This window comes from Saimiri boliviensis, chromosome 2, assembly GCF_048565385.1.
Source record: "Saimiri boliviensis isolate mSaiBol1 chromosome 2, mSaiBol1.pri, whole genome shotgun sequence".
NCBI classification, from domain to species: Eukaryota; Metazoa; Chordata; class Mammalia; order Primates; family Cebidae; genus Saimiri; species Saimiri boliviensis.
In genome coordinates, this window is record NC_133450.1 from 84584282 (window position 1) to 84607773 (window position 23492).

General features: G+C 36.7%; 1 protein-coding gene across 7 annotated transcripts in view; it reads left to right on the forward strand.

Moving 5' to 3' along the window:
- Window positions 1-23492, forward strand: part of TCF12 (transcription factor 12) — a 370294-nt gene that overhangs the window by 126546 nt on the left and 220256 nt on the right. For 5 of the 7 annotated variants that reach the window (XM_039468695.2, XM_039468696.2, XM_039468697.2 and 2 more), the window contains one exon: window positions 10211-10284. In XM_039468695.2, coding sequence (XP_039324629.1) covers window positions 10211-10284 — 74 coding nt within the window. Of the gene's footprint in view, window positions 1-10210; window positions 10285-20351; window positions 20413-23492 lie in introns of all 7 variants that reach the window. The other 2 variants (XM_039468699.2, XM_039468700.2) reach the window with 1 other exon arrangement.

Sequence of the window (23492 nt, forward strand, 5' to 3'; positions counted from 1 at the left end):
GAGTGCCTTATATATGTTGGATGTTAACCCCTTATCAGAGTAACGGTTTGCAAATATTTTCTCCCATTCTGTAGATTGCCTTTTTACTCTGTTGTTTCCTTTGTTATGTGGAAGCTTTATAGTTTAATGTAGTCCCTTGTCTGTTTTTGCTATTTTTATTTTGTCACATCCAAGACATCGTTGATAGACCAGTGTCGTGAAGGTGAGGTGGTTAACAGGATCAGGCACAGGCATCACATAACAGAGGTAAATATAAACTGTAGCCCATTGCCTTTTTTTTGGGGGGGGGGGCGGTAAATAAAGTTTATTTGAACACAGCAACTCCCATTTGTTTGCATTTAGCCTGTGGCTGCTTTTTTGCTCTAGAGTAGTAGAGTTTAGTAGTTGGTACAGAAGTGATTGGCCCCGAGTCTCCTAAAGTATTTATCATCTGGCCCTTTACTGCAAAAGTTTGCTGACCTCTGCTATAGAGATCTAAGAAATGATGAATAAGAGTAAAAGTTATATTTTATGACTAGATGCCTTCGATGACCTGAAAGAATTCAGTTTTATCCTGTAAACAAATGTTTGCTGAGAGCCTGCTGTGTGCCTGGCATTTGGTTTTGCCGATATGATCCAGAAAATGCTAGATAGCAAGAGATTAATTAATGAGTAAATGGAAAGTAGTGAAGGTGATGAATATAAATTTTTCTTTTGTGAGTATGGAAAGAATTGAGTGGTTTGGTACTATGAGGGAGATTTTTAAATGTAGGGAAAATATGAAAGGAAAATTTTTAGAGTTCCTCTGAGAGAGGCAGAGTATCTTGTCATTATAGGAATTAATGATCTAAGACTTGAACCAGGGAGTACATGGGCCTCATTACAGGAAATGAATAGAATTGTTTGTGGAATTAAGTTAATAATAGTAATTGCTCACACAGCTGTTTTTCAATAGCAAATTGTGTTAGGTAATCAGCAAAAATCTATTAAAATGTACTTGATAGTTATGCAGAAACTGCTTTATTGGTACTGACTTATGATCCTAATGGGTACCATAAAAACAAATAAACAAAAAACCTTTGTTTGCACTTTCACATTGGTATAGTTTTGTCTATTTTTGTTTAATGTGTAAATGCATTTTGTAATGTTTTCATCTTCCTTTTCTAACCACAAAACCCAAATATAATTGTCTTGTTAAAGAAGAGCAGCAACATGAACTTTATGAGCTCACAGAGCAGTGAGTTGTGTTCTCACTGAAAACAGGAGTATCTATTTGATTGCTTCTCTTGTATTCTTTCCCAGACAGAAAGGGGATGTTTTATTGTATGGTTGGATTTATGTCTGCTAATTTGTTTGTTTTCTGTTTGTTCCAACTGTATTTTGTTTTACTGTACCTCCATTCTTTCTTTTGGGGTGAGATTTTCTTAGGACCCCTTTTATTAGCTGGCTTTTTTTGCAGTGCCTCTGCTGTTTTGTTTTGTTTTGTTTTTGTAGCTTCTCTAGGGATGTTAACATACATCATTAACTTCTCAGAGGCTATTTAGAGTTAATATTGTGCCACTTCACATAAAAGGCAGAAATCTTTTGACCTTTTAGGTCTATTTACTGCATTCCTTATGCCGTTGTTATCATGTGTGTTACATCTAAATGCATTCTAATTCTTATGAGAGAAAATTATTTTTTCTTTAAGTTGCTGTATGTGTTTTAAAGACATTAAAGAAAAAATTAGTCTTTTTACTTAGTATATATGATACTCTTCCTTAGGATGCAGATTTTCCTCTGATAACATTATCCTTCATGCTGGGCCAGGTGCAGTCCAAGCACTTTGGGAGGCTGAGACAGGTGGATCGCTTTAAGTCGGGAGTTCGAGACCAGCCTGGCCAACATAGTGAAACCTCGTCTCTACTAAAAACACAAAAATTAGCCTGGTGTCTTGGTGTGCGCCTGTAATCCCAGCTACTCGGAAGTCTGAGGCAGGAGAATTGCTTGAATCCAGGAGGTGGAGGTTGCAGTAAGCCCAGATAGCGCCACTGCACACCAGTCTGGGCAACAAGAGCAAACATCCGTCTTAAAAACAAAAACAAAAACACGACATAATCCTTCAGCCTGAAGAACTTATTTTAATATTGCTTATTCCAGAGTTATGCTGGTAATGAGTTCTTAATTTTCTTCTATTTGAGAAGGTCTGTATTTCAGCTCCATTCTTGAAGGATATTTTTGCTGAGCATAGAATTCTGGTTGATAATTATTCTCCCACATCCCCCAAACCCAAGCACTTTAAAGGTACTTTTTTCACATTTGCTGGCATTCATGGTTTCTGAAACCAAGTCCTTAGTTACTTAAAATGTTGTTACTTTCAATGTAATATGTCACTTTCTGGCCATGTTCAAGCTTTTCTCTTTATTTTTGGGTTGTCAGCAGCTTGACTCTGTTACGCCTATGTATGGTTTTTTTCTTCTTTATACTCTGTGGGGTTCACTGAGTACAGTTTTAATCAGTAAATTTGTCTCCCACTGCATTTGTGAATTTTTTGGCGTTATTTCTTCAAACACTTTTCCCACCCTATTCTCTTAGTTCTCTCATTATTACCTATATTAGTCTTAACCATCTCCTCTCTTTTAATTCTTTTTTTCTTTTTTATCAATTGGATAATTTCTGATGATCTGTCATCGGGTTCACTCACTGTTACTCCTGTTACCTCCATTTTCTTTTAAGAGCATTCATGAAATTTCTTTTTAAACTTCAAATATTGTTTGTGTGTGTGTGTGTGTGTGTGTGTGTGTGTGTGTGTACAGAGCCTTTCTAATATTTGTGTGTGTGTGTGTGTGTGTGTGTGTGTGTGTGTTGAGACAGAGTCTTTTTCTTACTGCCCAGGCTGGAGTGCAATGGTGTGACTTTAGCTCACTATAACCTCTGCCTCCTGGGTTCAGGTGATTCTCCTGCCTCAGCCTCCCGAGTAGCTGGAGTTAACAGGTGCCCACCACCATGCCTGACTAATTTTTTGTATTTTTAGTAGAGATGCCATGTCAACATATTGGTCAGTCTGGTGTTGAACTCCTGACCTCAGATGATTCACCCACCTTGGCCTACCAAAGTGCTGGGATTACAGAGGTGAGCCACTGTGCCTGGCCCATTTTAGCTATTTTTAATTGATTGATTTATTTATGAGACAGGATCACGTTCTGCCACCAAGGCTGGAGTGCGGTGGTGCAGTCTCAGCTCACTGCACCCTCTGCCTCCTGGGCTCCAATCAGTCCTCCAATGTCAGGCTCCCACATAGCTGGGACTACAGGAGTACACTACCATGCCTGGCTAATTTTTATTTTTTTTGTGGAGATGGAGTTTCCCTGTGTTGCTCAGGCTGGTCTCAAACTCCTGGGCTCAAGCAGTCCAGCTGCCTTGGCCTTCCTAAGTGCTGGGATTATGGGAATGAGCCACCACACCTGGCTTAATTTTAGTTTTTAGTTTTTTTTTTTTTTTTTTTCTTTTTTTCTTTTTAAATGTTTTCTTTTTCTTCATGAGATTTTCCCTTTTTTTTTTTTTTTTTTTAATTAAAAGGATATATCTTTTACTTCATTGAGCATAGTTACAGTATCTGCTTTAATGTCCTTGTCTGAAAATTGCGTTTTGGGTCATCTTGAGGTTGGTCTCTGTTTATCTTTTCCCTTGAAATTGGGTTACATATTACTGTCAAAGAATTTTGGATATTATGAATGTTATTTGTGGAAATTTTGGCTTATTTCATGTTTTTCTAAAGAGTTTGATTTATTTGTTTTAGTGAACCATTTGCTTTTGCTTAGACTCATGGTAAAAATTATCTCTTGCCTGAGTTTGGTAGCTGCTCAAATCTTAATTCGATTTTTTTATTCTCTGATGCAAACTGCCTTGTGCCTGGCCTGTCAATGGTGTTCTAGGGCCCAGCCAAAGATGTGAGCAGAAATAAACTAAAAATTTGGGACCTCTCTTTCTCCCTTTTGGGATTCTACCCTCAACTTTCTGGTGACTGTGGTTTTGCTGTCTCTGTCCTCTTTTCCTTCAGGCCAAAAAGACAATGGAGTTTGTATTGGAATTTTAGTTGCTATAGGTTAAGGCTGCTTGCTTGTAGGACAAAGCTTTCAGAATGGGAAACTTACCTGTGCTGGGCCCTGAGAGCTGATAAAAAGAGAAACTCGCCAATTTTGTTCTCTTCTTCCCAGTTTATGTTTTCATTCAGAATCAGCCTGGATTTGTTTGCTCCCCAGAGGCTTTATGTAGTTGATAGCAAGCTAGCTAGGTATTTTCTTTCCTCCCACCCTAGGATTTATAGTAACTATTGTAAGAAAGAATAATAAGGGATTAATTCAGAGAGGCGGGAGGCAGAACCTCTAGAATATTGCAGACCATTGGGTTTATTAATAATTCTGAATGAGTTAGGAAGCCATTAGTAGATTTTGAGCACAGGATGGACATTATTTGGTTTGTTTTTAGAAGGTTGAAGAAGAGGGATAATATTTAGGAGGCTATTATATTATAGTAATGCAGATCAGAGATGATTTGATTGTGTTAGAAATAACATCAAGCTGCCTTTTTAAAAAAAAATTTTATTTTTAAACTATGTTTGTAGTTTAAAATAAACTACAAACAGCTCCAATAAAAGAAAATACTGGCATTGGTCTTCAGGTACAGATAGGGCTTCAGTATTTAGAATGGGAGAATACTTGCTTCTCAGGTACATTGGGAGGGCCCTTCCTTCTTTCCAGAAATTTGACAGCTTTTAGGGGAGTAGTTTTAAAGGTAGCTTAAGAGCTTTTGTCAAGGTTGGAATGTCTGTTCAGATAGAACAGATCCTCCAGATACCACCAGATCACTATATAGTTCACATTAGACAATTCCCAACTTGCCCTCTAGGAATGTATTAGTTTAAATTCCTGGCCATCAGGCAGTTTCTGTTTTTCTTAAAGAGACTGTTTTGGCTTTTCCTTTTGGCGTTTTTCTCTTCTTTCATCAAATCAGTCACTGGATTCTTCCTTTTGTATCTATACAGTACATTTTTATGAGAGTGATACGGCTAGTAACAATAATATAGCAAAACCTATGTTTGAAAGTCATTTTCAAAATCAGTCATTTTCTTGAATGAAATTAGCCATGTGTTCATTACCTTATTGTACTGTACTTTGACACTAAAGACTTTAATGAAACATCTATACTTGTAAATTTTTGGTCTCAACAATGGCAAACAAAAATTCTGATTCAATTATTAAAGATGACCTGAAAGGGTGATTTCTTCTAATATTTCTGCTGGACTTACTTTCTTACATATGTGTTTTTTGGTTTTTAAACAGTTTTATTTGACAATTCACTGCACAGAACCTAAATTTTTTTGTAAGTTAAAAAAAACTCTATAATGTTATATAGTTTAGATGAGGTAGCATATTTTGACTTCTGTTCAATTCCCTTGCAGCTTTCATATTTTCCTCCCTTTTCCCTTTTCTATTAATGTGTAACATGATAACAAAGCACTTGTTATTATATTCTAATTGATCTTATTTCACAGTTAATTTCTAGAAAATACATTTGTAGATTACATGGGCATCTAAAATGCAAGAAATAAAATTAAAAATCTTGATGTTCAGATTTTAGATGTATATTACTTTACAGTTAATTGCAACTTTTGATTTTTTTTTTTTTTTTTGCATTTTAGGTTTTGGGGTACATTTGAAGAACATGCAAGATAGTTGCATAGGTACACACATGGCAGTGTGATTTGCTGCCTTCCTTCCCTTCACCTATATCTGGCATTTCTCCACATGCTAACCTTTGATTCTTATCTAAAGGAATATCCTTCTTCTACAAATAGAATTTAATAAAGAAACTGTTGAAGATAGACACATGTATAGCTTTGGTTATCTGATGTAGCTATCTGTAATCAGAATTCTTTGATGAAATCATGTATTGGATCCCCCTACAGCAGATGGCAATCCTGCAAAGTGTATTATGTTTTCCTTATTTATGACAGTGCTGAGATTTGATATTTTTGGAGTACATTTTACTTTCTAGGATAAAAATCTGATTTCAGTGCTGCTAAAGGGAGAGTGCACATGTGCACCAGAGGGTGAGGGGAGAAAAAGAGAGAAATATGTATGTAATTTCCCTGTGCCCTTGCTCCCAACTATATGTGTGTCTCTTTCCCACAGGGATAGGTTGTCATTTATGATACCCTGGCAGTATGGCTAGATTGAATTGCTTTTCTTACTGCTTTTGCTGCAGGAATATCCTAACCGTTTCTATCATTCTTCTGTGCTTTCTGTGTCCCTCTTTCTAACTTTCCTTCTTTCTTGGGTCATCAGACTCACCGCTACTAACTGAAATATTTTCCCATTTCCTTTCCTGTTTCTCAGTTTACCCTCCTCTTAGTTCAAGGTGGCAGAGTCTTTAGTGATAGATCTGGTAGTGGCAAGTGGGAAGAGAAGGAACTGGTGTTCATGTTAGTAGCTTTGCTTTTGAATCTTCCCCTTTACTTTCAGGCAGGTCTTGCGTAAGTCTCACCAAACACTCAGACTCTGCAGTGTTAACCATCTTTGCTTACAGGGCCCATATGGGGAGTGAGTGGAGGGAAACACAGCAGGTGCTTAGGGCATAGAAAAGCATCTCCGCCCACCAGAAAAAAGTCTGTTTCCATTTTTTTGCTAGTGGATCAAAACCTAGAGATGCCTATAGGACTCTGATAGCTTGATGAAAGGGAAGAGGTACCAGAGAGGCTGTGAGACAGGTTTTTGATTGACACTAGAAAGAAAATACTGTTAGTCAAATCTGAAGTTGGAAGTAGAGCATAAGAAGGTGGTCTAAATCTGTGTTCTTCCTAGAAAAGGGAGTAATGCCATATGTTGGACTTCGCTAAGTTTACCTGGTCCTCTAAGAGTCTTATTCTCTGAAACTGTGGAAATTTTAATTTTACTTTTTTTTCTTTCTTTAAGGTCCCAGGCTTTTAGGAAACTTCCTTTTTATGTAGCAATTTATGATTGCTCTTAGTTACTTTTCTTGTTAAATGTTTTTACAAAAGAAGGAGGCAGATTGCTTTTGTTAAATTCACAAACTGTTGTTTTTAGATATGAGGTCTAGAATTTAATGTTCCTTACTGGAACATACTAAGTCAAAATAACATGCTTTTAAAAATGGAGCACATGGAATTAGAATATATTACATTTTATTTAATTGGTTCCATTCAGAAAAGCAGATGCTAAGAGATTCTCTATATGAAAGATTAACAAGGAAAAGGATAATGTAAGTCTTTCTGTTATTGATTACCGCTTTTAATCCTGTTGAATAGAAATAGAAAAATATTAATTTATTAGAAAGTCAAATAAGATTCAAAGTGTTTCCATCATTAATTATTGCTGAACTTTCTCTTATATCTATCATTTTAGTCTACGAATCAAGGAACTAGCTTCTCTGAAACTGTTGAATTGGCATGCATATACTAGAAATGGGAATGATAAAAATAATATGGGAATAATAATTCAGGTATATCTTCACAGAAAAACGTTACCTCTCATCACTGTAGTGCAACCGTGGTGTGTTTTCTTCTCAATAAGTATTTTTTTCAGGTTTTGTTCAATTTGTATAATATTTGCATTATGTTTATCTTCTGTGTGTAATTTCCTTTTTCTGCTTACCTTGGTCTTATGGCTGAAGCTTTAGAAAGTTTATTATTCCTGTCATATTTCTGTGTTTGTACAACCATTGTCTTTAGCAGAAAGGAGTCATTGATGCTAAAAGATGACTCTTGCCTTTGTCAGTGCCAGCCACGACCTTTTACTCAGAGTTTGGATATGTTAACAATAAAACTACAGAGCTTTGAGTTTAAAACCTAGCCAGATTCTTGTTATTTTGTAGCTTTCTTTGATCCCCTTATCATGTCCAGTATCAGTGGTGTATATACCACTCTTTAGCTGGTGACTCCATCATGTAATTAATTATCATTTTATTTAATTATTCTATGCCTTTTCTTTATAGAAGGAAGTAGAGTCCCTTGATGAAAATTGAATATGTAGTTTCACATAATTTTGTTTATCTCTTAAATTTTGCTTCAGATGTTCTCTGTAACTGACACCATCTTTTCTCTTTCTATATATTTTTACAAATATATTTAAAATTTGCACGAAGCTGGGTATAGTGGTTCACACCTGTGATCCCAGCATTTTCGGAGGCCAAGGTGGTAGGATTGCTGGAGGCCAGGGGTTCCAGACCAGCCTAGGCAACATAGTGGAAGACTTGATCTCTACAAAGTTAAATAATAATAATTAGCTGAGCATTGTGGCATGTTCCTTTAGTCCCAGCTACTGAGGAAGCTGAGGCAGGAGGATCACCTGAGCCCAAGAGTTTGTGGTTTCATTGAGCTGTGATCATCCCATTGTACTGCAGACTGGGTGACAGAACAAGAACCCTGCCTCCAAATGAAATAAAAATTAAAATACACATAAGCCTTATATTTATTAATCATTTGATATAAGAAAATACAAAATCATAAAAAGACTAAGTTATGGTTTGATTATTTTTGTTAGGACAATATTCATCAAAATAACTTTCCATTATATGGTCAATAAAAGTAAAAAATACAAAACTTTTTATTCAGTTATTAGCAGTTCCATGTTTTAGTGGATTTTGTAGATTTATAATTGCCTTTTTCTTGGATTGAGTCTGAGAAGAATACTAGCTGCTCTTCTACAGTGTTGGTTGGAAAGAAGATGCTTGGAAAATAACTCACTGGTATCTAATGTTACTGGAGAGATGATAACAGTGTTTTTTTACATGACATTCCCCAAACTCATCTTTATCTCTTAAATTTGGAACTTTAATACAGGCACCACAGGAATGAACAAAACACTGTTCACATAATCCCTGTGTTTTCAAAGCTTCTTGTTCACTTGAAATACTTATCTTTCCTATTAACTCTTTTTTAAAAGTAATTAAAATATTCGTTAATCACTTGATACAGGAAGTACAGATTCATGAAAAGAATAAGGTCCTAATAACTAAGTTAGCAATTAGTACATTCTACTTTGGAAACTGACCCCTCCCCTTTCCCTGCTTTTTGTTACCCATCTTTTCAATTTGGCAATTCTGTCACTATAAAAGAGCCTTGGTAATCTTTGCAAATTAGTGGAGAATTTGTGGCAATTAATTTATTACATATCACATTCTCACCTAAATTACAGATAAATTACAGTGGGACTTCCAAGAATATTTTGAAAGAAAGGTAATATCTGAACTTAGCAGAATGTTACCATTGTGATATCTAGGCTGTTCTCATGAAAGAAGTCACCTATTTCTGTGTTGATGGATTTCATTATAGAATGAAACTCAGAAGGGGTTAGAGAAGTGTACCTTCCTAGCAGTCAAGGATGAAAAAGACTGGCGTCTTGAAAACAGAAGAGGTAGAAATGGCTTGAGTGAGAGATCTCCAAGTCTTCCAGCTTTTTCTGAAGACTGATTGGGAGGTGAAAATGATGGAGCCCAAGGGTCAGAAGATATATTAAGGATCCACAGTGAATTGTTCTTGTTTTTTTGGTTATGGTAACTAATTCTTTCTCACTGTGAATTTTCTTTTGTCACCCTCGTAACAGTAGAACTGCTTATTTGAAATAAATTGTGTGTAATTTTAGAAGAGAAGTGCTTTTTTTGAAGTGCTGCCCACAAAATTACTAGGGCAAGTTGTCATGTCATTTTGATTTTATATGACTAATGTTGATTTGATATGGTTGACAGGTATATTTAGTTTTATGTCTTCAGTTATGAATATCTGATCACTGCTCAGAAAGAAACCAACTTTATTAAATTGAATGGTGGTTTGTCTTGCATTATTTTCTAAGGCTTAACTATGAAAACTGAATTATTCATGTTTTCATATAGGCAGTACTAAACCAGAGAAAGTTTGGGGGTTTCTCTGCTTCTAGAAGTAGCAGCGCAGGGCGTGAGGCAGGATGGAGAGACTATTCCCCATTCTAAAGTCTGCAAAGAAATATTTTCCTTCTGAAATTCTGTAATTTATATAGGGTATTGCATGAAGACTGATGGAGCAATGATGAAGATACTTTGAAGTAACATATTTTACAGGTTTCTGAGGCAAAGACTGATACTTAGCTGTTCCTCAAAAATGCAAATACCACTTGCTGAATTGTACTTTGCTGTCCTATACCAAAAAGAATCCACAAAAGCATATTTTTAGATATATCTGATTCTCTTCTCTTTTTAGGTATGGATGAACGAGGAGGTACAACATCCTGGGGAACAAGTGGTCAACCAAGTCCTTCCTATGATTCATCTAGAGTAAGTTTGCTGCTCAACCCTTGATTAAAACTGTAATTTGGCAGACTAAGTAATTTCTTTCATATATGCTCTGTTTCTTGTGAGAAATGAAGAGTAATTTATTTTCATGGAACTATAGTAGAATACCCATTAATTTTATGATAGACTTAATTCTTTTTATAAACTCTCAAACTTTGGAGATTTATTTTATTTCCTACAGTTAAATTTTCTTGGTGTTATTTGTGCACCTGGACTGTCTACAGTACTCTTTACTAAAGAGCTTGGAATGCCTAAGTGCTCTCCAAATGTATTTAGCCATTTTTCTTTATGTGTTGTTTATTTGCTTTGTGCGATGGCAGTGGCTTTCAACGTACCAACTTCTAGCCTTTTTACCTTGTCCTTGTTCAAACAGTCTTCAGCCTTTTGCATCAGGAATAACAACAGCCCTGCCTCTTTGAAGCATGTCAAAACAGACATAACTGATGACACTCCTTGGTTGTCAATTAAGAGAAAATAGGACAAACTAACTTTGTACACACTGAGATCTCAAGGTTAAAGCCTTTTCCAGCAAAAAAAAAAAAAAAATTAACAAAACTTTATAAAATTACATTAGGAGATGGAAAATTAGATCAAAGAATTGGAATAAAATTAAACACTCTGTTCCCAGACTCCCGGTAAACTGATGAGGTTAAGAGAGACTTTTCCAGGCCGGATGCAGTGGCTCATGCCTGTAATCCCAGCATTTGGGGAGGTCAAGGCGGCCGGATCGCTTGAAATCAGAAGTTTGAGAACAGCCTAGCCAACATGGTGAAACCCAGTATCTACTAAAAATAGAAAAATTAGCCAAGGTGGGTAGGCACCTGTAGTCCCAGCTACTTGGGAGGCTGAGGCAAGAAAATTGATTGAACCCGGGAGGTGGAGGTTGCAGTGAGCAGAAATTATGCCTCTGGACTCAAGCCCAGGCCACAGATTAAGGCTCCGTCTCAAAAAAAAAAAAAAAGAGAGAGAGAGAGAGACTTTTCCAAAAGGCCATACTTTGAATGAATAAATTTCTCATTTCTCTGAAAGACAAGCATAAAATTTAGAGGTGTTTAATCTTAGAAGTAAATTGCCTTAATGTGAAGACAACTGAATTTGAGATGGAAACACATAGTCTCAGTATGAATTACACAAGTTTGCATTGAAAAATGCTGGCAAGGCATGGTGGCTCGTGCTTTCATGCCTGTAATCCCAGCATTTTGGGAGGCCTAGGCGGGTGGATCATGAAGTCGAGAGTTGGAGACCATCCTGTCCAATGTGGTGAAATCTTGTCTGTATTAAAAGCAGAAAAATTAGCTGGGCATGGTGGTACATGCTTGTAGTCCCAGCTACTTGGGAGACTGAGGCAGGAGAATTGCTTGAACCGGGGTGGCAGAGGTTGAAGTGAGCTGAGATTCCTCCACTGCATTCTAGCCTGCCGACAGAGCGAAACTGTATCTCAAAGGAAAAATGCTGAGTTAAAATACCTTTTTGTTGTGTTGTTGAGACCGAGTCTCACTTTTTTGCTTGTGTTGGAGTGTAATGGTGTGATTTTGGCTCACTGTGACCTCTTCCTCCCGGCTTCAAACAATTCTTCTGCCTCAGCCTCCCTAGTAGCTGGGGTTACAGGCCTGTGCCACATGCCCGGCTAATTTTTGTATTTTCTTTTTGGTAGAGACAGGGTTTCACCCTGTTGGCCAGGCTGGTCTTGAACTCTGGACCTCAAGTGATCCACCCGTTTCAGCCTCCCAAAGTGCTGGGATTACAGGTGTAAGCCACCGTGCCTGGCCAAAATACCTTTTGAAATATGGGGTTTTACCGTTGTATTTGGCTGTAGCCTATGTTTTATTTATTTATTTATTTATTTATTTATTTATTTATTTATTTATTTATTTTTTTTTTTTGAGGCGGAGTTTCGCTCTTGTTACCCAGGCTGGAGTGCAATGGCACGATCTCGGCTCACCGCAACCTCCGCCTCCTGGGTTCAAGCAATTCTCCTGCCTCAGCCTCCCGAGCTGGGATTACAGGCACGCGCCACCATGCCCAACTAATTTTTTTTCTATTTTTAGTAGAGACGGGGTTTCACCGTGTTGACCAGGATGGTCTCGATCTCTTGACCTCGTGATCCACCCGTCTCGGCCTCCCAAAGTGCTGGGATTACAGGCGTGAGCCACCGTTCCCGGCCTGTTTAATTTATTTTAAATCCTTTGGAAAGAACTGGGATAGTCATATGAAAGAACTGGGATAGACATATGGAATCCAAAAAGATACATAAAAAGGCTGGTAAAGGTGGGTTTTTGTGTTTCCTCTTTGGGAATCAGAGGTTGAGAAAGGTACATTGTAGTATAAAGAGCTCGATACTGAGTGTGTCAGGACTTGGGTTTTACTATCAACTCTGTTGTGAACCAGCCATTTAATCTTGGACACATTATTTTTGTCTCCAGGCTACTTAACCTGGGAGACTACTTAATTAAACTGGTTCGTGTCCAAATTTCCCTCCACTCTTAAAAGCTTCTGATTCTTTGAGTAATATTATGAATATGTGAGGTAGGATCCAGTTTAGATTTTGAAGGTAGGAGTTTTATGTACTGGGAAACTCACAATACTATTTATTAATATTGGATTATTTTTTCCAGAGGCTTGAGTTACTTTGTAATAACCTATTATTTCTTAGAATGCATTAAATGGTGCCTGAGTGCCTTATATTTATCTTTTTTTCAAGCCCCCCCACCCCACGACCTTTGCTGCATAGGATTTTAGAAGAAAAAAACATATTAATGTATCCAAATACTTATGTAATGTATGATCTTGAAATTAAGTTTACCTTCAGAGATGGAATCCAAAGCAAATCTTGCTTGTCTTTTTGCTATTTATAGGTCAAATGTGAAATGCTGCATTTTACTCTTTATTTTTGGTGTATATCATGTACAGTAAGCAGTTAAATAGATTATATAATAAACTAATTTTCATAGAACTGTAGAACCACATATATATTTCTACCTGTCTATTGAGAGATCAGATAGAGAGGATTTAATAGTACCCTTCTTTATTTTTGTTCCCATTGAAATCCACTCTTCCACTGATTTTCCTTCTTCTATCCTAGTTATTGTCTAACTCTAAAAGGTTTGGTGAGATAGTTAAGAGGTTTTTGGTTTTGTCTTCAAACAAAAATTTGGATCCAATTTAAAGTTATTATTCCCCTTAATTTTTCTTGCCAAGGAGAACTTTATGGTTGTCTTTGAAGCCTCCCTCAGTACTACTTTGTAGGAAAATTATCAGCTTTTGGGTTTTCATCTTTTAACATCATTCACCATCTTGATCATTTTTTTTCCATAATCGTAAGCGTAAATGGGTATAATTGTGTTAATAAGAATATCAACTAAAGTACTTCATTCTGCTATTTCAGTATTACTGAATTTCTTAAATTCCTATTTAAACACATTGAGGTTCTTAAAATCACAAATAAATATGCATGCTGGCTAAAGACTAGTTTTGACTTTAGTTAAAAATGTGTCAGCTTAAACTTTAAAGAAATTACAGATACATCTGTACAAATTATGTAAATGAAATTTATTTAGACTTTATTATATTGAATAAATATTACATTTCCATCAGCAAATTGCATTATTTAAAAATAATTTGATTTTCAGTAACATCATTAAATAGATATTTTTTATTTTGCTTTTTATAGAATTTCAAAATGCTTAGTAGGTAAAAAAAAAAAGGGGATGGGTATTAGAAACTGCAGAATGATTAATTTATTGGAGATACAAAATACATGCTTTAAACTTACATGCATTGAACTATCTGAGCTGCCATTCCATCTGCCCCTCCTATTCTCGTGCAAAACTGTAAGGGAGAGACAGTAAGTTCTTAATAATATGAAACCATATTTGGCAGATGAACCCTATTAATATTATATAACTATATGTTACTGTATGAAAGTAGTGACACAAAATCATGTTGATTGAACTTACTTTTTATTTAATAGTTTTTCAAGGAAATTTTTTCCTATTTATACTATTTGCCTTATAGAGTCCTGACTTAAATTGTAAGATACCATTCTACTGTAGTCTTGATGCATAAATGAGCTCCACCTGAGTCATGAAGTTAAGTGGTCACAAACTTTTCATCTTTGTTAGGCTTATACCCATTCTTTCAGAATTAGGGAAAGTCACTCTAGCACAGCCCCAGTCTGTGTGTCTGCCCCTGCTTTTACCAAATCCATCAGAAAGGTAGCCTCACAGTGTAGAGGTGATTTAAGTTTCTGGTTATCAGAAACCCCTACAGCAGACCATTCAGTGAAAAGGTTTTGCTAGGTAGACATAAAAATAGACATTGTACCTAAGAGTGGTTATAGAAGAAATGGTAGGCATGGTCAGCTTTCTTAGGAAATGTGGATTTTGCATTTCCTATATGTGTCTCAGCATCTTTGAGACACCCAGAGGAAACAAACATTTGTGTGTTGTAAGCTGCAGACACCGCTACTTTTGTTAGAGTCCTGGTTTCTGCACTCTTCATCTGCTGCCCACCTGTGCAGAGAGAACACACACACACACACATGAACATATAGATAGAATCATGTTGCAGATAGCTCTTCCAGTTTTAGAAATTTGTGAATGTGGTGATCAAGATGACGCACCAGAGACTGAAAGGAGCAATTAAAATCTCAGGTAGTTTAGACATGGGCAAGAGATCTAATTAATGAGTTTGTACCCTCCCTCCCTTGTTTTTTATTCTTTATTACATAGAAATGTTGGTTCTACCAGACGTAAAGGCCAGAGAATATTGTGGTGGTTCTTGTTCACTAAAGTGTTAATGACTTATTCTAGTTGCAGATTTTTTTTTTCTCTTCAGAAGGCTGTGCTTAAGAGCACAGACTGTGAAATCATACTGCTTGGGTATGAATCATACCTCTGCCACTTAATACCTGTGTGATTCTGGACAAGTTATTAAAATTTAGTGTATTTCAGTTTACTCATTTGTGAAATGGGGATAATGATAACTTTCATGAGGTTGCTGAGGATTAAATGAGGAAATATGTAAAAATTTCATAGATCAATGTCTGATATGTGGTGAGTGCTATATAAGTGTTGGCTTTAAACCTATGTATCTCAGAATTCATCTACTAGATCTATATTTGACAGTTACACAAATTTAAATGCACGGATGCGTTTCTAAATATACTGTATTCTAAATGTAATAAATAAGAATTATTTACTGACTCAGTCATGCTTAATCTACTTTTATTTCTTTTAAATATATGAAGGACTTAAATAAAAGCAATTTCTACTTTTAACTGTTCATTTCTTTCTTGAGAGGGAGAAAGCAATAGTATCTTCCTGCCAAACTTGGATATAAAAGTTTTCAATCTCTCTAGTACAACACCTTATACATAATGGGTGCTCTATATGTGTTTGCTGGATATAATCAAATTGGGGAACAGTCAATAGATTTACTAGATTAATTAGGCTGGGAGGTTGAGGAAGGAAAGAAAGTTGATTTAAGATGAAACTTGAGCCGGGCGCGGTGGCTCAAGCCTGTAATCCCAGCACTTTGGGAGGCCGAGGCGGGTGGATCACAAGGTCGAGAGATCGAGACCATCCTGGTCAACATGGTGAAACCCCATCTCTACTAAAAGTGCAAAAAATTAGCTGGGCATGGTGGCACGTGCCTGTAATCCCAGCTACTCAGGAGGCTGAGGCAGGAGAATTGCCTGAGCCCAGGAGGCGGAGGTTGCGGTGAGCCGAGATCACGCCATTGCACTCCAGCCTGGGTAACAAGGGCGAAACTCAGTCTCAAAAAAAAAAAAAAAAAAGATGAAACTTGAAGTAGGTGGTGGTGGTATTAATGCTATTAAAGTGATTTGGAAACTGGTACTGTGGAAAAGTTATTTCACTTCTATGTATCTTAGTTTTCTGATCGCTAAAATTATGATTTTATATACATGTTACAGGGGTTTGGTGAAGATGAAATGTAATAGGTATAAAGTATTTCGTTTATATAAATGAAAGCTGCTATTATCATTATTTATAATAATTTCAAGTACATTTTCATGGTTATATTTCTTGATGTACAAATTCTGTTTCTAGAAGATTGTGTAGTTATTTGAGTTTGTGGAAATTTCAAGAGGCCATGTCATCTTGATTTCTCTGCCTTTTTAACTGTGTTAGCTAACCTAAGCCAATCTCTAGAGTGAAATATTTAAGTACCACTGAGGTTTAAGAACTGTGGCAGGGCTCTCAGGAGAGAGAAGTGTATATTGATAACTCTTTTCTAAGATACAGAGTTGGTCATTCATTAATTTAAAATACAGACTAGACTTTATTAGTAGGAAACTGCTGATAGGAATTACATTCATAGGCACCATCGGTGATCAAGAATTAGCATTTTAATTTTGAGCATTTTTCAGCCTATATATAATCTATTATAGTAGTTATTTTGTAAAAATAAGCAACATTATATTGAGTAGAGTTTGGGGGCTTTTTAAAAAAATAAATTGTTAAATTTCCACCATGGTTTTCTCTTCTCTCTGTACTATGGCTTGCAGAATGAAATAGTCACTTATCTTTTTGCTCTTTCTTTCCTCTGTTTTACAGTATCATAAAATTTTCAAAACTGAAAGATGCATTGGTTATTTATGTTCTTTCTCTTTATTTCATACATGAGGAAACTGAAACACAGTGTTGGGGATTTGGCCAGGTGTAGATTTGTGCTGTATGTAGAAATTTGAGTAGGCTATATGACTAGCAAATGACAGCCTCTGGTATGACAGAGCTAAGATATTCTGAATCTTATGTTAGTGCTTTTTAAACCCTTTACTTTAGTATTTCCCCACTCAAAGAAGAACTTTACATTTTCTGACCTATACTGAAGGAATGGGAGAAGAGAGAGGAGAAAGGTGAAAAGAGAAGAGGATCTGCAGCTGATAAAAGAGGGCATGGACATGATATGATACAACAGTTTACCTAACAAGTATAGTATATTGTGAGGTAGAATAACATAGAATTTAAGAGTTTGAACATTAAAATAAAGCTGTCTTGGGTTCTATTTCTGCCACTTCTACCTTCTCACTTTGTGGCTCTGGGCAAGATCCATCCTTCCCTCCCTCCATCGTTCCCTCCCTTCCTTTTTTGACAGAGTTTTGCTCTTGTTGCCCAGGCTCGCAGGCAATGGTGCCATCTCTGCTCACCACAACCTCTGCCTCCTAGGTTCACGTGATTCTCCTGCCTCAGCCTCCTGAGTAGCTGGGGCTACAGGATGCTCCACCATGCCTGCTAATTTTTTCTATTTTTAGTAGAGACAGGGTTTCTCCATGTTGGTCATGATGGTCTCAAACTCCCAACCTCAGGTGATCCGACCACCTTAGCCTCCCAAAGTGCTGGGATTACAGGTGCCAGCCACCACGCCCTGCCAAGTTACTTCTTCTTTACCTTAATCTACCTTCTTTTTTTCTTTTTGATTAGAAGGGGGTGTATACTAATAATTACCTCACTAAAGTTTTGGGGTTATACTTGTTAATGCAAAGGGGAAAACCAGTTGTGTGGTGATGATTTAGCTTTAAAATACTTGATTTAGCTCCTGCATATGACTCAGCACAAGATGATTTCAGAGTTTTTTTAAATTAAGGGATAATAATAGGTATGTTCTGAGGCTTTTTGTTTTAGTACGTCCTATGACTTTTGATACCTATAGCAATAAAGGGAAATGAGGATTCAGTTTATTTAAAAAGCACCAGCAGTGGTCATTTCACAGACCAGTTGTGAAAAATACACACGGACAGCAGCCTTATAGACCAAGCTAGGTTGAAAATGAAAATATGTGGGCATAAGGATTTAAGTATTTCTCCGGTCTTCAAAAGTTCATAGACAAAGCCCTAGATCGGGGACTTGGGATAAGGGAAACAAAAATAAATAAAAATTCTATGAAAGTAAACATACAGCTTTCAGATTCTATGGAAACTAAAGTCAGCCTATAATATTATCTGGAGGAGATTAATGGCATTTCTCTGGCAAATCCTGGACCATTCTTGCCAGATATAGCTAAAGGGAACTTTAATTTTATTTAGTGCTCTCTCCATTCCTAACAGCTATTCATTATTTGTTTGTTAATGTGGAAGAACTTGTCTAAGAACCTCTCTGTAGTTTGGAGGTCGTGAGTTAGAAATAGGCTAATAGAACCTTGGTTTCTCTTACGTGCTGTCTATACAAAAAACACAGAGATCATTCTGACCTCAGCAGGGTCTTACTGGCTGGAGGTTTAGAAAGAACTGATGGGTAGTTCATTTACATTTGACAGCAGATGCCTTAAGAGTCTGTCTGTGGGCAGAGGCAACCTGTAGTTTTCTTCTTCCAGCAGAGCCCAGTGGCATAAGAACAGTATAGTTTACCTGCTTTTAAGTAGATGGGACTTACCATGGTCCTCCAGTTTTAAGATGCTGAGATTTGTAAATGCATTCAGTTTCTTAAATGTTAAAAATGAATAAACGTATATCTTAGAGTTCAGGAAATATGCTTAGACCTATCAGTCATATTTGCCTAAAGAGTTACTTTTTACGCTGGGTATGGTGGGTCACACTTGTAATCCCAACACGTTGGGAGGCCAAAATGGGAGGATTGCATGAGCCCAGGAGTTGGAGACCAGCGTGGGCAACAAAGTGAGGCCGCCTCTCTAGAAAAACAGGAAAAAAATTAGCCAGGCTTGGTGGTGTGCCCCTGTGGTCCCAGCTAGTCAGGAGGCTGAAGTGGGAGGATTGCTTGAACCCACAGGTTGAGACTAGTGAGAAAAAAAAAAAGTTACTGATTCACACCTGTAATCCCAGCACTTTGGAAAGCTGAGGCAGACGGATCACTTCAGTCCAGGAGTTTAGCACCAGCCTGTGCAACATGGCAAAACCGCTACAAAAAAAAAATTTTTTTTTTAGCCAGGTATGGTAGTCCCAGTTACTTGGGAGGCTGAGGCAGGAGAATCTCGAGCCTGGGAGACAGAGTTTGCAGTGATCTGAGATTGCACACTACAATCTAGCCTGGGTGGCAGAGTGAAATCCCATTAAAACAAAATAAACAAACAAAAAAACCTTTTCTAATTCTTTTTAAGACAGCAGTGGAGAAGCTATAATTAGGCAGCAAATAACTAATTACCAAAATAATTTTATTGGTTATCATGGGATTCAAGAGGAGAGAGTGATTACTTTGGATGGTCAAGAAAGACTTAATAGACTGTTACAGGACAGATAGCGTTTGAATAGGGCTGGAAGAAAGTCTTGAATTGTGGATTGATGGAAACAGTACAATGGTCTCATCACAGAATTCAGTAGATAGTAAATCAGCTTACTTTGTAGCTCAATAGTATGAGATAAAGCCTAAACAGTATGCGATAAGGCAGGTAACATTTCTGTAGGAAAAACGTTACCTATTCTTTAGGAGCCAATTAAAAATAGATTTTATACACAAAAAGTTTTATAAATATTAACTTACTGTGATAGGAAGAATGAATCCAAGGTGAAAGAGTGACAGAAAATAGGATGATCTGGAAAGGTGGTACGTAGACCCATTCATAATGAAATAAAACTTGGATTAGGATAAGGAGCCAGGTTGCAAAGTTATGTAAGAAATTTCACAAAGGGCGAAACAGAAAACTGATATAACTAGGTGACTGGGAAAAATACAAAATCATATAGACTCACTTCACCCACAAAATGATAACTCCTGAATTAAACTTCATGTGTTTTATTTAGGCCTTGTCAAGTTAGCTATGGTAATTAAACCAGATTGTTTGATTTTGATAAATAGTTTTCCTTATATTAATACATGGGAAAATCGAGTTGTGTGAATAAAGAAATGTAAAATAGCTTTTATTGAGTTGTCGCATTTGTCATTGATGGGTAGGTAATAAAGGTTAGTGTTACTTTTTCTTCTGCAGTGTAGATATTTTGTCAAAACTGTATTTGCTATTGTTTTTATTTTTGAAGGGGAAAAAGGTATAAATTTTATAGCTACTAGGAGTTCAAATACAGTAATTAGAAAGGACACACAAATTTTGAAATAGTATTTTATGCCTCTTGATCTCAGGTACAATACACGCGATGAAGCAGTTAAATAGCAAAGCAAGACAGAGGGACAGAGAATTAAAGTAAGTGTTTTCTATATATTGCATCTATGTTCCCATTAATCTCTGTTTTGTTATGTAACTGCTCCTTCTGAATGTTCTGAATGTGAAGAAAGCGATGAGTAAGAAAAGGGATGTGTTTTAAAATTAGGTTTAAATAAAGCCATAAGAGTAAAATGTTTTTACTCATAGTTCTGTTTGAAAAAGCACCTGCCTGTAAATTATAACCTAAATGTTTTTGGATAAGAAAAAATTGGGTTGTGATGATGTAAGTGCCTTTAAATCTCTTGCCAGCAGATAAGTGAAAGCAAGCACATACTGATCACATTGCCCATGTTTCCATTTTAAACCAATTAAAGCTTCTATTTTTTCCAGACTAGCCTTTCTTCCTGGGAACAACACTTACTGAGATGCTTTGCTGTACATCTTTTTAGAAAGAACCTTCATGTCAATTTCTCACTTTGCTGTAATTAGTAGGCCCATGAAATAACATCTTGATCAGGACTGATGTAATCTTTATAGTTCTTTTTTTTAATCATCTAATTGTTGAGATTTTAAAGTTCACAAGTAAAAATCAAAGCATATTAATCTTTGACTCTTTATGTCCCTTTTTGTAGTTGTTGAGATCTTACTTTCTTGACAACCTGTTTAATATTTTTTTCCCGTAAGTTTGGAGATTGCGTATTTGTGGAAATAAAAAGTAGGGTAAATTCTGACTGAACACTTTTTTGGACCCACTTGGGTTTTTAAATTAATAGGAATGAAATCATAACCAGTGTTAGTCACAATTTAGCTTACAGACTTTTACATGCTACCTGCGTTGATCTTCACACCAGCTCACCAAGAAGCCATTTTAAAAATCGTCTCCATTTTAGAGGTGAGGGAATTGAAGCTCACAAAGGTAGATAACTTACCAGATATTAAATACTTAGGACTTTACCCAGACTGACTCTAAATTACTGTTCCTTTCTACTATGTTGCGTATGCCAGATTATAAAAGAGATCCCCAAAACAGTTGTTTCTACTTGTACAGGACTTTAAGGACAGAGTCTCTAGAACAGGCATCCCCAAACTACGGCCCGCGGGCCACATGTGGCACCCTGAGGCCATTTATCCGGCCCCCCGCCGAACTTCAGGAAGGGGCACCTCTTTCATTGGTGATCAGTGAGAGGAGCCCAGTATGTGGCGGCCCTCCAGCGGTCTGAGGGACAGTGAACTGGCCCCCTGTGTAAAAAGTTTGGGGACGCCTGCTCTAGAAGGTTTAAGATAGTAATACTACCATCTTACTTCTTATAAAAACGTTATTTACATTTTACACATTTAAAAAAATGAGCCATAGAATGAATCAGACAGGTTTGCTGCTAGTTTTCACCACTCTATTTTACGTTGGACAGGAGAGTTAGTTTCTGAGCCTCGGATTTCTCATCTGCAAAGAGATTTTTCTCATAGGAAGTAGGCAAGAATTAATAGAGGAAGTTTTATACAGTATTTAGCTCATATAGAAATCTGCACATTGTTCTTCTTTTTACATTCTCATGAGGAGTTTCATGCCCATTTTGATTTAAAAAAAAAAAAAAAAACTATGTTAGAAATTTTTCAAATCTTGGATGGTCCTTGAAGAGGCAGCTGTTTTGAATTCCCAGAGTATATCCTGAAAGACTGATGGACTGTTAGGATTTTTAAATGCCCAGCAAGACGTTTTTCTGTTCGTTATTTGACAGGATCTTGCTCTGTTGCCCAGGCTGGAAATGCAGTGGCACAATAATGGCTTACTGCAGCCTTGACTGCCCAGGCTCAAGTGCCTCTCCCACCTTAGTCTCCTGAGTAGTTGGGATTACAGAGGTGTACCACTACACTTGAAAGTTCACTGTATTACAGATCTTGGGATTTAAACATTAACGTACTAGGAAAAAGAAATGGGGCAACTCACATTCTTATGAATGTAAATTTATACAAATCTACATTCCTATAACAGATTGTAGATTAATACATTCTAGGAAAGGAAGAGGATTCAATTCCTCAAATCTGTTTAAAAGAATATGTATCTCACAGTGCATTTAAGAGACTTAAATTAGCTTATGTAGGTCAAAGGATTGGTGTTATCAATAATTGTTAGTTTTTTGTGTCATGTATTTTTGTTGTCATATACTCAAAGACTTATTCTGAGAAGAAGCTTGAAATATTTCCCTTCAACATACTGAACTGATACTTAAACCTTCTTATAAAATGAAGTAATTATTTAAATGTCATTTTATATCATAATCAGTTTGTTGCTTTGTGCATGGAGCAGAGCATATTCTGGTGTTTAGGACTGGAAGTTATTTTGTGATTAAGCAATTAAGTGCCAGCTGTCCTGAACTAAATAATCGTTTCCATTTTGGTAATACTGTTGCATCTCATTGAGCTGACTTTCCTGAGTTTTTGCTGTGTACGTATTACTCTTGGTTTTCCACTGATTTTTGCCTTACTTCCTTAGATCACGTCTCCTTAATATCTTTCTTCCCTACTTTGAGTTTTGTAGTCTCTTGGGCTTCTGTATATACATCTGTGTATTGTTAACATGGAAATGTTTTCTTTTTCCAACTCCTTTCCTCCATGTAGCTTTTACTGAGATACTACTGTTTTCTTGTGACTGAAATTAGTTGGACAAAACAAAACAGTTAATATTTTATAAACAAAAGGAGTCCTCATTCTTATGGGAAAAACAGATTATTATACTGTAAAATGATAAAAGCTATGATAAGGATGGCCTAGGGGAGTGTAAAAGTCCAGAAATAGAAGGAATATTTGCTTATGAAACCTCCAGGGCATCTTGTATACCACGTGAAAATCATAATCTGTTTTGTAATAACAGGAACAGAGAATTTAAGCCTGAGACTTCTTTCATTAGACTAAGAACTTGGTCAAATGGGTCATTTTTCTGGACATGACATGAGGTATCTTTTTTTTTTTTCCTTTGAGACAGTGTCTTGCTCTGTTGCCCATGGTGGAGTACAGTGATACAATCATGGCCTCCTGCAGCCTTGGCCACCTGGGCTCCAGTGATCCTCCACCTCAGTCTCCCAAGTAGCCGCAACTGTAGGCCTGTGTCAGCATGTCTGGCT